The 15,443-nt window shown below is 40.6% G+C and overlaps 1 protein-coding gene across 2 annotated transcripts in view; it reads left to right on the top strand.

Moving 5' to 3' along the window:
• The window catches only part of LOC146307795 (cadherin-6-like), a 118,441-nt gene that overhangs the window by 57,383 nt on the left and 45,615 nt on the right, over positions 1 to 15,443 (top strand). For both annotated transcript variants that reach the window (XM_084746733.1, XM_084746732.1), the window contains 3 exons: positions 784 to 903; positions 8,089 to 8,256; positions 12,922 to 13,109. In XM_084746733.1, coding sequence (XP_084602859.1) covers positions 784 to 903; positions 8,089 to 8,256; positions 12,922 to 13,109 — 476 coding nt within the window. The remainder of the gene's footprint in view (positions 1 to 783; positions 904 to 8,088; positions 8,257 to 12,921; positions 13,110 to 15,443) is intronic.

Consider the following 15,443-nt stretch of genomic DNA (forward strand, 5'->3'; position numbering starts at 1 on the left):
TGCTCAGGAATCTTCCCGAACTGTCACTTACACCAAATCAGACAGCCGTGGTCTTTCTCTCTCTGCTGCTTCTTGGTCCCCCAATTTTTCTCTTCCCCTTCATCCATACGCATCCTCACATCGATTTTAAAGGAGGGGGAAACTCTCCTCTCACCCCTTCCAGATCATAACTGACACCAAATTAGAGAAGTTTCATGGGGTCGTTATCCCATTGTATTGCACAATTCTATATTTATACCACTTTGCCATTAAATATTTCTACTCAATTAATTTTCTTCTGCATGTAATGAGGCAACACTTGGCCCCGCAAGGCGCCATTTGGGAGGTAGCACTTGGCTAACCGTTTCCCTTTGTTCTACTGAAATAGGGCTTCAGCCTCTCTGGAAGAGAAAATGGATCACAGTTGTTCGCCTGCTATCAGATATTTGGCTTCTTAGACACTCCAGATCTGTGGATACACTAATAGGCTTCTTGGGGTTTGCAAAGAGCCCGTATCGGTGCCGCCTGTATGCTTAGAGAGATATACTTAGAAAAATACATTAGGACTTATCGATCAGCCGCAAAAATCAATCATGTATAAGGGTATAAGTGGCCAAGGAATAAAGATCGGTTTGGGTAATGCAAAGGGACAGAAATGATCAGTCACATTCTGCATGAGCGTGATTAGAAGAGGATCCGACACCTCATCAGAAGGTGCATCAGCTTAACCAATTATCCAGCGGGCAATTTTCAGCAGTATTGAAGAGTTGATCTAAATCATTGTCATGAATCTTCTTCCCGCAGGCACCTCGGTAATTCAGGTGACAGCCACAGACGCGGATGACGCCACGTACGGGAACAGCGCCAGGGTGGTGTACAGCATCCTGGAGGGCCAGCCGTACTTCTCTGTGGACCCCGAGACCGGTCAGTAACGAGTTTAAAGCAAAATCCACCTGGAGACACTTTGAGTGCACTTAATATACAGATATTGTTGATGCACTTTGTATTCCTGCCTCCATTTTTGTTGCTTTTTTCCTTTTGAATGCATAGTTTTTTGCCCTTAATATAATAGTGTTGCAGAACTTTTCATTTCAGCACTGGTGTTAACCAGCTAGAGCAGCCTGTTCTTTCCTCATGTGAAAATTGATCAGCTGATAGTCGTATTGACATCCTACCAGCAACATGACACCTCTCACTACAGTTTCAGCATCTATTTATCTGTAGAATAAGTCACAGAATTGACAAGAACAGCAGTTTTCCAGTGCACACGTGCTCTTTTTCTTTCTCTCAATTAGAGCAAACAAAAATCACACTGCTTTCTGGTTACACCTTTACTCTTCTCTTCTGCAAACTCAGTATAGAAAGACAGGGCTGGCAGTAGTAGCTCCACAGCAGCAACGCTGTCTGTGTGAGCGCCGCATGTGTGCGAGCCACAGCAGGGTGTGCAAACACAAAGACACCATTTACAAAATTCATGCTTTTCAGCGTGCCCATTGGCTTTAAAAATAGATAAATTGGGCTGTCCCTGTTCACACAGGTACACATAAATAAAGAATAATACACACAGGTACACATTGTCTCTTCTTATCGTTCATCCGTTTCCACAGCGGAGAGGCAGCTGAATAAATTGTTTGGAACAAACTTAGTGAAAGCCAAAGAAAAGTTTGGAGAATTTTATTTACTATAAATAACATATTTTGGCTAAAGTTTTCAGCCAAGTTACCGTAAGTCAGTTGCTTCACTCCCTGTGGAGGCAGCATGCGGAAAGCAGGACAGCGCCACCCTGCTATTGTACCCCATCCTGTGGTCAAAAGGCGTTTTATCCTCAAATCTTGTCAACACTATTCAAGTATTCTTCTGCCACCTGGTGTCTACAGTTAACAAGTGGCGCCCACGCTTGACGCCCACAGAAATTAAACATGTAGATGCCGCACTGACCACCTCAGCTTCTTGGTGTGATATCAACGTCACCGCCATTTTCATCCCAGCTTGCTTAACTCTTGTTGGAGCACAGTGCAAAAAGGGGCGGGACTCAGGAAGGGTCAGTTAAAATGAGTAACATTTGCAGACAGTGTGATGTCAAAACACTGCAAAAACACAAACAAACATGAAATAAACAATTTTTAAGTCATTTTTGCCCCGTGATGGAGTCTTATAAACCCATGCAGAGAACATTTCGACATGTTTACTGGAATCATCTAGTTTCAAAAAGTTTCTGCTATGCTTTTTAAAAGCCAGATCATGAGGCTATATTCATGAAAACTGTGACTTTGGGGCTCTTCATTGAGGAGCAAATTGCAAAAAACATCTCCATTTTAAGTCATATTTGTCAATACCTGAGTCCTAAACCTTATTTTCTTAAAGGAAGTCTCTAGAATAAATCTGTTTCCAACAGAAACCAACGTTTCCCAAGGACTTTCTATAAACGGTCGTCTGTATCTTGAGGAAACAAGCATTGCGGCATTTCAAACAAACTGATTTTCACTGGAATCAAGTTAAAATGTATTTTCTCTCTGTAAACTCTTTAGAAAATAAGACTTTAAGGAGAGAAAATACAATTATTTTTGGAGTGGTGAGAGCTGAAGTGAAATTTGACAGTAGAAGTGTATCTAAAACATCAAACATGAACATCATGTCTCAGTGTTTGTCCTTCAGAATCGAGAGGTGGGAGGCTTTCTTTGGATTTTGCACAAAAATTTAGCACCCAAACAAGGAAAAATCCATCATATTTTCTCCTCAGTAGATCAGCATGCGCTGCACTCCATGAAGGATGCTGCTCCCTGACTAATATGCATAACTTCTCACTGTTTCTTCAGTGGAAAGAGCTCTTATCCTCCTGCTCCAACAGTGCTAATGCCACTGCTCTCTCCACCTACATAAGTAACCCACAGCCGAGCGCAACAAGTTTACACCGCTCGTCTGGAGGTGGCCATCCTGGGAAACATAACAAATCACTGAGTGAAGCAGAAATACAGAGGCAAGTTGAGCTTTACCGCGAGAGAAAATTAAAACAATTCATCACAAAATAACTCTAGGAACGCTTTAACCGAACCAAAAATACCAACACTGTCGTCTGCCTCCTCTCTCGCAGGCTGACGGGCGAGGGGGATTTATAGCAGAGAGAGTGGCAAATCACCAACCCCAAAAAATCCAGCCGCTTGCTACTTTTAATCATTAATGTGCGCTTTGGAACACATCCCGCTCGTGTCTTTTTTGCTTAAACAAAAGGGAAACGACAAAAAAATCCATTTGCAGATTAGCGGAGGGATTAACAGTAATATGGTTTATCCCACATGTGGTATGTAAGCTGACATCCCCTCTTACACAAAGACATGCCTGGACATCACATTATAAGCAGGATTTGTTTCTGCTCTCCTCCTCTGTGTGTATGCATTGTAGTCATTAAGCAATAACAAAGGTAGATGGAGATACAGGCTGAGCATGAGGCGGCTATATGTTTCCTGCCTGAACAATCGCTGTTCTTTTAAAGGGACAGTAAAAATAAAATTAATGTTTTCCTGGCCTGTGGTGCTATTTATACACCTAGATTTTTTTTTGGTGTGAGTTTGGCAGGTATCAGCTGGAGAGATCTCTGTCCCTGGGAGAAATACCATGTTTTTAGGGAGTACCCTTTGCTGTCAGACAGCTTTTCCCAGCAGAAAACTGCTGTTATGTAAGCTAAATATCATGCTCTCCAAAACCAACCAAACTCCATAGGTGAAATCAGTAATTCTGCCTTGCAGAACACGAGTTGCTGATATAGTTCTGCCTTGATCTGTTAGTTTGTTTGTGTTATTGTGTGACTTTGGTGAATCTGAACTATCCTTTGAAAACAACAGAGTCACATAATAACACAAACAAATGAACAGATTGATGCAGCAGTAGACCAGCAACTTGCCTGTTCTCGTGAAGTAAAATTACTGATTTCACCTATGGAGTTTGGTTGGTTTGGTCAGAGCAATATTTGGCTTGTATAATGGCAGTTTCCCATCGGAAAAGGCTGTCTGACAGCAAAGTCAGGTGGTGAAAATATCCTAAATATAACATGCATTTAAACTAATATTGATTTATTTAGGTGGATCTGTCCACAGCAGTTAGCAGTTAGCTTAGCGTCAGTGTTGGTGCCTCTCTCTACCTCTGCAGGTAATACACTGACTGTTGAGAAGTACCTCATACAACCCCACTTCAAATAATCAGAAGTATGACTTTAACAGTGTGTTGAGTTGTATTCCACATCGTTAGGAGGAGAAAAAAAGAAGTTGCACAGTCCCTGCGTTTTGTTTTTGCAGCGGTATGTATGGGAGGGGAAAAAAAGAGCAAGTTGGAGGGCCTTTTGAACAGTGTAGGCCAGTCTGATCTGAGCCGGAGTGATGTGCCACATCAGCCTCTCCCTCTTCATTATTGTTTGATATGCAATGAATCATCCATTCCGACCGAAAGTGATGAAGTTTGTCAAAGCAGTTTATTTAGGGTGAAATGTATTTTTTTCATCTTTTATTCTCCCACTTCGTCTTTCTCTCTCCACCTGCTTCTTTTTATGCTGCTTCAAATTCAAACGTGTAATAGCAGACAGGATTTTAAGACCGCCTCTGATGGGAGACGGAGCACACCTTTTGAATATGCTGCCAATTACCGCTTCACTCAGTCTCTGTCCCGACTCCAAACTGCAGATCTAACGCGTCGGAGCGCAGAAGTAAGCAACTGCACGGCACTTGAAAGACCGAGCATTAACAGAGTCTTAATTCCAAAGAGGAGATAAATGATGCCGAATGCATTTGGAGGCGAATGCTACACTCTGAGAAATTAAAGGAATACACTTTGGTTTTGGTAGATTGGCCCTTTGGTCCACTTAGCGGTTAAATCACGAGAACACAGACACCAAAATGTGCTCCTGGGTGGCCACTGAGCTCCGTGCCGCCGCGCATACTGAGCAAGAGCGCTGACCTTTGAGTAATAAAATGTTCTTAGTGGTTTAATTCTCTGGCCTGTAGATGCATAAATCTAAAAAATGAAATATCATTAATTCAATACAGCTGATGCAGCCAGGCTTATTTTTAGAAGTAGTTCAGGTGAGCACAGTGATCTCTAGGTGGAAACAGTTCATTATTTTTATGTCGTATGGCAGGTTGATTTTATGAAGGTCGTACAGACTTGCATAGCAGAGAGATGACTGTGCAGACTATTTATAAGATCTGTTCTTACTATACGTATCATCATAACTGCATCCACTCATACTCCGTTATCAATTAATCCTCTTTTTCTGTCTTTTTTCTCCTTATACAACATTATGGTTTAATGCATTCAGTTGCACAGTGGTTAGCCTTTTTAATAACAAGGGAATAGTGCAACCCTTTTTGCAGAGTGTTGTGGCATATGCTTGTTTTTGTTACCTTTCAGAAAACCAAAGAAGCACCTTGATTGGTCCCTGAAAGTCACAATGATTAAAATGTCTGTAGGAAAAAGACATCTGTTTCATTTGACTGTTTGACTGTTTCATTAGATGATCCCAGCTAATAAATTGTCTGACATCTCACATAACTGCACCTCTATTTATGACAAAAATGCTGAAAAAAGGGTGCACCAGTATACTTATAAACCGTTCGTGACGGATGGTATTATCTTTACAAACGTGTTTTGTAAGCTGCAACTTTTTGGTGCAAGACGTAGAGCCACAGTGTCTCTCAATATCACAATTACAAGTGCATCAGTATGAATAATCAAAGTTTGTACATGGGTCTTCAACTGAATTGTCAGAAGCCGTGTTGCATTGTGGGTAACGAAGAAATAAAAATGAGCGGAATATATTTCTGGTTATTGTCTTAATCTTGAATTAGTCAATCATTTAGTCTAAAAAATGTGAAAAAAGTTCATCTCAGTTCCTCAGAGTCCAAGGTGACGTCTTCAAATGTCTTTTTTTGTCCAACCATCTGTCTAAAACCTGAATATATTCTTATACAACAGAGAAAAGCAGTAAATTTTCTCAACTTAGAAGCATTTTGGGTCATTGTGCTTGTAAATTGTCTTAATAAATAGTCAAAAAAGTTGCCAATTTATAGTAAAGCTGCAATATTTAATGGACTATTAACTATTCTGATAATCAAATAATCATTTTGGGTAATCTTTTAATTAAAAAAATGTCCCAATTCTCTGATTTTACCTTCTCAAATGTGGATATTTTCTAGTATATTTACCCCTTTATGAGAGTAAACTGCCTAAAAACTTCTTTGTGTTGGGGACAAAACAAGATATTTGAGGATGTCATTTTGGCTTTTGATCAAAGTTTTTTACCCTTTTCTTACTTTTTATGGACTGAAAAACTAATTTATTAATCTGGAAAATAATTATTTTCCAGCTCAGATTGAAGGCACCATAATTCATGAGAACTGCAGGGAGACAGAGACGGAGACAAACCAGAGGAGACAAGCGTATGTGACATGGATCAATCTATCTGTTTCTCGCTGTAACAGAGACTCTGGTCCGCAGTGTAGCTCCTCCACTTCACGCTGCATGATAACAGAAAGTTTATATCACGTCGACACTCCTGTTCATATTCTCTCTCTCTCTCTCTCTCTCTCTCTCTCTCTCTCTGCTGCGAGTTTGCATCACACTTTCTTTATTTCCACCTGTTGAAGAGGTCATTATCTCAAAGTGAATGATGCACACATTGACGTCATTTGTTGCAAACTGATCCGTTCAGGTCACCAGAAATTCAAAACACTGTTTATACTGTACTTTACTACTATTTCGACCCGTGGTTAGATTATAAACCACATTTTTTTTGCAGTGGTACTCTGTGCTGCAACGACGAAGATTAATCTGTAATATTTCCTAATGCAGTTTACAGCTGCTGCCCAATATTATGTATGTTCAAGTCAGAACAGAGTGAATGACTCTCAAAACTAACTAAAAAAAACAGCACATTTTCAGATTTTATGTTCCAGCAGATCCAAAAGTTGTTTGCTGCTGAAAAAGGACGCTGTTGACCACCAGAGCTGAAGGGTCAACGAGGTCGCGAGGTCCTCTTGTGTTGAGCACACCTCAGAAAATGCTTTCAGCGTGATAGGAAGTGAAGAGCGGGCTGATGACCTGCTGCTGCTGATGCATCAGAGTTGAGCAAATAAACATAAGTGGTTAAACTTTGAAGTTTAAGTGCTGCAATTCTCAACAAGGTCACATTTTTAACAATCAAATTAAACATTGATAAATTCTTTCAGGATCGCAAATAATAATTACTTTTTCAGTTATTAATTATGTTTCTGTCTATAAAATGTTAATGAAAAGAGTGAAAACTCCTTATTAAAATTCTCCATGATCCAAGTTTGGGCCGTCGGATCCTTGTTTTTTCAGACCATCAGTTCCATATGTATAAATATCAGTAATATATGTAAACGTGTGCAGTAAATTCTCACATTTTGAAAACTGAAGCGAAAATTTACAGCATTTTAGGTGAAACAGTTCACTTGCTGGGGTGGCCAGACTATGGTCTGCTGCCCAGTTTGGGATGGAGTGAATTCTTACATCAGTTGATTAAACATGGCAGAACAGAAAAGACAAACTAGCGAATGAACGCTGGAAATTTCAGAAACTTGGGAGCTGCACGTTTCTGTCTGTTCAGCCTGTTTTAAAGGTAAAATCTGTAGGATTTGCTCGAGCTGTTTGTGAACAGAGTTTCATTCTTTGGACGTCAAATGCCGACATTTTGGGCCCATAAAGTGCCCTGAGCTCAGAAAAATGATGAGAAAATAAGAGTCTGGTGGGTCATATGTAACCATTGAATTAGATTATGTTTATATATTTTAGGAAATTGTTGCATATTATACCTTTTAACTTATTTACAGATCCAATACAAGATCAGAATATTTGAAGTAGGAATTTAGGACCGCATGTAAGTGATCTAAATTAAATTTAAGAGCAGCAGATACAGAAATCTGCAAGAAAATCAGATTTTCTTGCAGGGTAACTGGTTGAAAAACAACTCATTGTCATGTTATTGTTTGGGCTACAACTTCTTGTATTTTTCTGTATATGGTGCACAATCAAAAAAGTGCACACATTTAAAATAAACTCTCACCATAAATCTGTGTTTTTTTCTTGTTTTTTTCTGCTCAGGCCTGATCAAGACGGCCCTGCCCGGCATGGACCGAGAAGTAAAAGAGAACTACCAGGTTGTGATCCAGGCCAAAGACATGGCCGGACAGATGGGCGGGCTCTCGGGAACCACGACGGTCAGCATCACCCTCTCTGATGTCAACGACAACCCGCCGCGCTTCACCAAGAGTGAGTACAGCTTCCTGGAAAACCCACCCACCCACACACACACACACACACACACACACACACACACACACACACACACACAGAGTGACCAACGCTCAGCCCATGAAAAGCACTTGTCAGCCGGCAGCCCCCATCTGGTGTCAGTTTCAAAATGAATTTGGATTATTGCGGCGGAGCTGTGGGGTTTTGCGCGACGACGACTGCGGCGGGCCTCTTAAAGGCAGAGAATAATTAAATATAGAGCCATATGACAGAGCGAAGGGTCCCGCAAAGTGCATCAGATCGGCCCTGTAATCCCTATTAAATGAAGAGAGTACATTCGCTGAGCTTTATCTCCTCTACTCTTCCACTCTCTTTGTCTATTAAGTCTTTCTTCTGCTGCCTTTTACTCCATAAAACCAGTGTTCTCAATTTAGAGCGCCAACCGTCCCCGGTGCACTTTTTCCCCTCTTTTTTTTGTTTCCCTCTCGCTCATCAATCATCAATCCTTTTCCTTTCATACTCCTCTTTCAGTCTCACACATTGTCTCCTTTCCTTCTCCCCCCCTCCTCTTCCTGCCCGTCTCACTTCCTCTTATAGATCGGGCGAACGGCGATGGAAGTCAGATCACTCTGACGGATTACTGGTGTCGTACCCTAATTCTGATCGTTGCCTCGATATCTCGAGTTAATCAATCGTTTAGTTTTGAAAAATGTCAGAAAGTACTGAAAAAAGTCCCGGAGTCCAAGGTGACATCTTCAAATGTCTTTTTTTTATGTGACCATCTGTGCACAAACCTGAATATATTCATATAAAACAGAGAAAAGCAGCAAATATTCTGAGAAGCTATAACAGGGGATTTTGGGTTATTTTTGCTTGTAAATGATCCTAATTGACTAAAATGGTTGCCAATTATTCTTCTCTTGATCGATTAATTGACTAATTGTTTAAGCTCTATGCTTTATATTAGAACTGCATTGTTTATTTAACTATTTTGATAATTATTTTGAATCATTTTTAATAAAAAAAATGTCCAAGGTCTCTGATTTTAGCTTCTCAAATGTAAATATTTTCTGGTTTCTTTAGTCCTCTGTGAATGTAAACTGAATATCTTTGTGTTGTGGACAAAATTAGACATTTAAGAACGTCAAATTGGACCCCGGTCAACATTTTCCAACATTTTCTTACATTTTACACATCAAACAAACAATCGAAAAAAATCTAGAAAACTTTTTTTTGTCCGACCATCTGTGCAAAGCTTGAATTTATTCATATAAAACAGAGAAAATGAGAAACTACCAGGCTTTTGGGGTAATTTTTCTAGTAAATTATCTTTAGAAATGGTCAGTTATTCTATTGGTGATCAATTAATTGACTAATTGTTTAAGTGCTATGCTTTATATTAGGGTGGCAACGATTAATTGACTATTTTGACACTTGTTTAGAATCATGTTTTAATAAAAAATGTCCAAATTCTCTCATTTTAGCTTCTCAAATGTAACTATTTTCTGGTTTCTTTATTCCTCTCTGACAGTAAACTGAATATATTGTGGACAAAACAAGACATTTGAGGACGTCGTCTTGGCCTTTTGGAAAACACTGATCAACATTTTTTATCGAATAAATCCTAAAACCGATGCTCTCGATTTAGAGCACTAACAGTCCTCTGTTTGCTTTTACCCCTCTTTTTCGTTACCCTCTCACTCATCAATCATCAATCCCTTCGTTTCCTGCTCCTCTTTCAGTCTCACACATGTCCCCCTTTCTTCTCTCCCCCCTCCTCCTCCTGCCGCCCGTCTCACTTCCTCTCATGCATCAGGCGAACGACGAGTGGCAGCCGGATCAGACTGACAGATTACTGGTGTCGTAGTGTTTCCCCTCACTAGCAGTGAGCGTCAACTGTACGCGTGTGCACGCTCCCCAGAACTCCCCCCTGCATTTATCACTCCTCCTCCCCCTCCTCCTCCCACCAGCTCGGGAGGGAAGGGGTGAGGCGGGGGTGTGAGACAGACGCTGTCATCACAGCACCCTCTGCCAATGAATGAGCAGTGAGAGGACGGAGGGAGATGGATACGACGGTGACAAGATAGAGGAAGAAAGAGGAAGAGTGATGCGGGCGACAGAAAGACAGCCCCGTGATGGAGGGAGGAGGGAGTGGGGGTGAGACAGACAGAAAGGGGGGAGAAAGAGGAAGAGATATTGTAATGGGACACCCAGAGGAGGTAGAGTGTCAGGAAGCGATATCATTGTTGTCTGCCCGAGTGATGCCTCTTCTTTTCCACCCAATGCTAAATACCTGTTAGCCTAGGGAAACCGCCGCTTTCCGTGCGTGTGTGTGTGTGTGTGTGTGTTCACATGTGTGTGTGGAGGCAAAGTGTCAGCGTCACGGAGACCTGCCGACTCAGGCGTTGCCAAAACACTGTCAGCATGTTTTATTAGTGTGTCAGTGCTGTTTGTCTCCGCAGGCTGTGTGTATATCACGCCCGTTCCCTCCCGCGGTCCGGCTATTTATTTAAGCATACGAGATGCAGCTGGGGCCGCCGCCGCCGCCGCCGACAGGCAGCCATCAATTTGCCTGCCTCGAACCAGGAAATCATCTCACAAAAAAAAAAAAAAAAAAAAAAAAAAAAGAACGAAGAAGAAGCAACAATTAATTTATGTTCAGCAAATTGGCCCAGAATTTATGTTACATCCTAAAACTTCGAGTCGATGCCGCTTGTAGGGACTTACGTGAAAGGCCAAACGTCTGTTTTTGGAGATGAAATATGTTTTAGCTCCACAGCTGATCTACAAATGTTGCAGCACTAAATCTCCCACTCGCCTTCCTCTGTTCTTTCACACACTCTCCCCAGGCCGGCTCTCATGCTGCCACTCTCTGATTGGCTCTGACTCACTCTCGTCTCCCTTGACTCGCTCTCTTGTCTTCTTGCTATCTGACTCACTCTTTTCTTTTTTCGCTAACGGGGTCAAAAAGGAAGGAGGGAAAAAAAATACTCGGGTTCTGACGCTCGTTGGGTGTGGCATTGTTTCTTTTTTTGGCCTTTTGCGTTTCAGTAAATGAATCACTCTCGATTAGGCTTTTAATTCTGATGAAGCTGTAAAAGAAGCATTGATTCACCGCTGTATGAATCGCATCTTTGTGTGAAAAGCTAGAAATGTGCATGAAGGAAAAAAATCACAGCAAGGACGTCAAGGCCCGGCTTACATACTCATCTCTGACTCTCTGACACTCCTGAATCCTTCTTTGTCACGGTTGTTCTTTTTCTGTACATCTCACATACAAGAAACATTGTTCTGTACGATCAAAGCATAAGTTCTTCACTGATGATTAGGACCGTAACGATAACAAAACTCAAAGTACGATAATACCACGATAAAAAGTCCATGATATGAAATTTATTGAAACATTAAAAAGCAAAGACTTGAAAAAGTGTTCTATATCAAATATCTGATGATGCAATCTTAGAAATAAGAGTTCTTCCTGAAGGGCTGAGGTTCTACCCACAAACATTTGCTTCTGTAGAACCCATTTTTTTGAAGCGAGGTTTCATCAAGGATTCTTTGTAAGACTAAGAGTTTTATTAAGAACCCTTTTCATCCAAAGAATCTCTTTTGAAAGAAAGATATTGTTGAAATCCTTGAAAACCCTTTGAACATGAAAGAGTTCTTGGCAGAACCCCCTGGTTTGGGTTGAAGACAAAACCCTTGGAATATAACAGGGTTCTTGGTAGAACCTTGTGGGTGGCTCGCAGATAAAACTCTTGGAATATCAGAAGGTTCTTCATAGAATCTCCAAGATGGGTTCTTGTAATCAGCTTTACAGGGTGGAAAGGATCTGCACGAACAGTTTTTAGCACTGAATGTTTGAATTATGTTTCAAATGCTGCAAAACAAAAACTGTGCAGCAGTCAGAAGCTGTTCTTTTATAAAAGAAAGTAAAAATAATAAAATAATTAACCGTGTAATATCGCAGTAGATATCATCACAGTTTGGTACGGTATTGAGACATTTATTGCAGTATCGCGATATTCGATATATCGTTACATCTGTACTAACAATTGCAAGCAACTTTGAGTTTGAAAGTTCAGTATTCCTTTTGATATTTGACTGCGTTTTGAATCACAATATAATTCTAAATTTATCATTAATTTAACTTGCCGATTACCTGGCAGGCAGTACCTCCACATGCAGGTTTATGCAAGTCACTGTCTGGGAGAACATCCTCTGTCGCATCATCTACAACTATTACGACTTGTATTTTTCATCCATCTCTGTGAACGAGACTTTGCCTTGACCTCTTCCTCCTGTTGCAGTCATCGATCGTCTTGCTGTGGCGAGACCTTTTCATATTGAACCATTTCTTTATTTCAGTGACAGTACAGCCCCCTGGTAACACGACATTAATACTTGTTTTTCTCCATTCGCTGGTCTCTTAATTCCACTGCTGGAACTTTCATTTCTCGATGTCTGAAAGCAGGACTTTTATGACGAACACTTCCTGACATATGAAACAGGAAGCATAGCCTTATATGGTATTATTGGGGCATTAGTTATGCTAATTTACAAGTTGCATGCACATGTTCTTGCATGAGGCCCAGTGTTCCTTCTGAGTAACCAGTTCCACTTCTCATGCCACATGATAAAAAAAAATAGAAAAGAAATAAAAATAACATTCTTTCTCTGCAGCCCTCTACGAGTTCAGAGTGCCGGAGTCAATCGAGGTCGGGTCCGCAGTGGGAGGGATCCGGGCCATGGACGCCGACATCGGCGAGAACGCGGAGATGGACTACAGGATCATCGGGAGCGACGGCCCCGGCATGTTTGATATCTCCACCAACAGGAGCACGCAGGAGGGCGTCATCGTGCTGAGGAAGGTCAGAGACTCTCTGTTGGTGCTCGGTGAGGGGTGTAATGGGGCCGTGTGAGCAGGAGTGTAGTTTTTGTGTCTTTCTCTCTTCTCAAAATATCAGTTTTTCTCGCCCCGAGTCTCTCTAAATAGTATAATTCCATAAAAATATTGCCTAGAAAAATATTAATATGCTCTTCATGGGCCAACAGTGACTTCTTTGTGTCCTTTTTCTTTGCCCTGGGTCTTGTCTGTCAGGCTGCTCTGATTGGTCGAGCTTATTGGGGCCTCAGAGGAGGGCTTGTCTACAAAGGAGACATTTTAGATTCAGATTTTATTTACCCTAAATCAGGGGGCCCCAATCTTTTTCCATGTCAAGGACCCTGAAAACAGATGCACATTAAATCAATGACCCTTACTTTGAAAGGATCTTTTTTATTTCTGGGCTTGAAGATAATAAAGTGTTTATATACAACAAATTATCAAACTAGGATCAATTCAAATTACAATCAATCAAAACAACCAACTTTGGAACTTCCCTTTTTGTTCCTACATCCAAAAAAATGTGCTAAAAGTTAAAATGTGCAGTTCCTTCTTTTGCTGAGGGCCCCTTACAGCCCACTCAAGGACCCCTGTCGGTCCTCCAACCCCAGTCTGAAAACCACTGGTTTAGATACAGATCAGATTGTGACTCACAAATTCGTCTTGCGATGGCAGCCGCATTCTCCGTCATCTGGTTTAAAACAAGTCGAATGACATCAACAATCCATTAGTTATGATCAGTGCAACACACAAGTGAAAACACATAAATAATACTTGGACAAATTTTCCAAAAACAACCAAGACATTTCAAAAACTAAAAACAGGAATGGTAATAGCCTACATAAGAGATCTGATCATAATATTTTCCCTGACTCATATGTTGTTTATTTGATTACTGATTGACTACTAAATTATGCCAACTATTTTGATAATTAATTGTTCTGAGTCATTTTTCAAGAAATAAAAGTTGAAACTCTTTGATTTCAGCTTCTTAAATGTGAATGTTTTATGGTTTCTTTACTCCTCTCTGACAGTAAACTGAATATCTTTGAGTGGCCAATAAAACGAGAAATTTAAAGACGGCGTCTTTGACTTTGCATGACAGTGCCACCTCTGCAGGATGTGGTCTTTTAACCTCTGCTTAATTACTACCTTCAGTCATGTGATGTTATCACATCTTTGACCCAACCAAAGGTATAATAACTAATAACTCTCTTTTTTAATATGAACACACAGTGGGTATCTTCCTAACTTATATTACTGCAAATAGAAATTTTAACTTGTAATGCAGACTTTAGGAATTTCAGATGTAACTTCTTCTGAAACCCTCATTCATGACACAGACATCTCCAGTCAGTCGTCTCTCCCACATCCGTCTGATGGAATAGAAACATCTATTTAAATCAGTCCAGCTGTCTACACATGGTGTTTAACAGCTTGTGATTCACTTGCAGTAACAGCGCCCGTGAACAAAGATAAGACATTAAAGTTGTGATGATGATCCTTAAGCTTTTCGTACTGGTTGATTTGGCATCACCGGTGGTTACTGGTGCAGTGTGACACTACAGCAAACAGCTACTTTAACAGAGATACAACAGATGAGCGGCTGTCGCCTCTGTTTACAGCTCAGCAAAACAAAACTCTGTTTGTTTTAATAAAGAAATCACTCACTAATCAAACTTCTTCCGTTATGTTATCAAACACAACATGTAGCAAACACAGCAGCAGGGTAAAGTTGATTAGTAAAATTGGTTAGTTTGCTGAAGAGCTGCCACCTGAAGCTCATCTTCTAACAACTAACTGTGGCTGCTCCTCCTTCCTCTGCAATATTAAGAACTGACACGTTGTCAAAAAAAAGCCCAGAAAATGACGATATTCCTGATGAATGATCACAGTAAGTGCTAACGGCAGCGGTGACAAATGTGTTTGGCTGCTTCAATAAAAGCCACCCTGTGTTTATCTGATTGACAGTCTGAAGCAGCTCTGAAGTCAAGGTGAAGAGAAAAATGCCTTGTATTTTTATGAAAATGTTTAGATGTTTAGGCTCCATATAATTGTTGGTTTAACAACATTCAAAGACATAATTATGTGAAAAAAAGGCTTTTAAATAATTTTGAAAACAGATTTTATGAAAACCTTAAAGGGCAATATCAGCTGAGCTCTAAGTTTTCTTGTTTTGTTTTTTCAAATGCACAACTGCACACCATGCTGACATTAAAACATAGGTACGAATATATGTGGGGAAAAAAACAGAAAATAATGGCTTTAATTGTGTGTAAAGGCAGTTTGAATCCAGTGCTGGAATGGCGCACCCCGCCAC

The sequence above is a fragment of the Lutjanus erythropterus genome, chromosome 21, assembly GCF_056507025.1.
Source record: "Lutjanus erythropterus isolate fLutEry1 chromosome 21, fLutEry1.hap2, whole genome shotgun sequence".
Classification (NCBI taxonomy): domain Eukaryota; kingdom Metazoa; phylum Chordata; class Actinopteri; order Lutjaniformes; family Lutjanidae; genus Lutjanus; species Lutjanus erythropterus.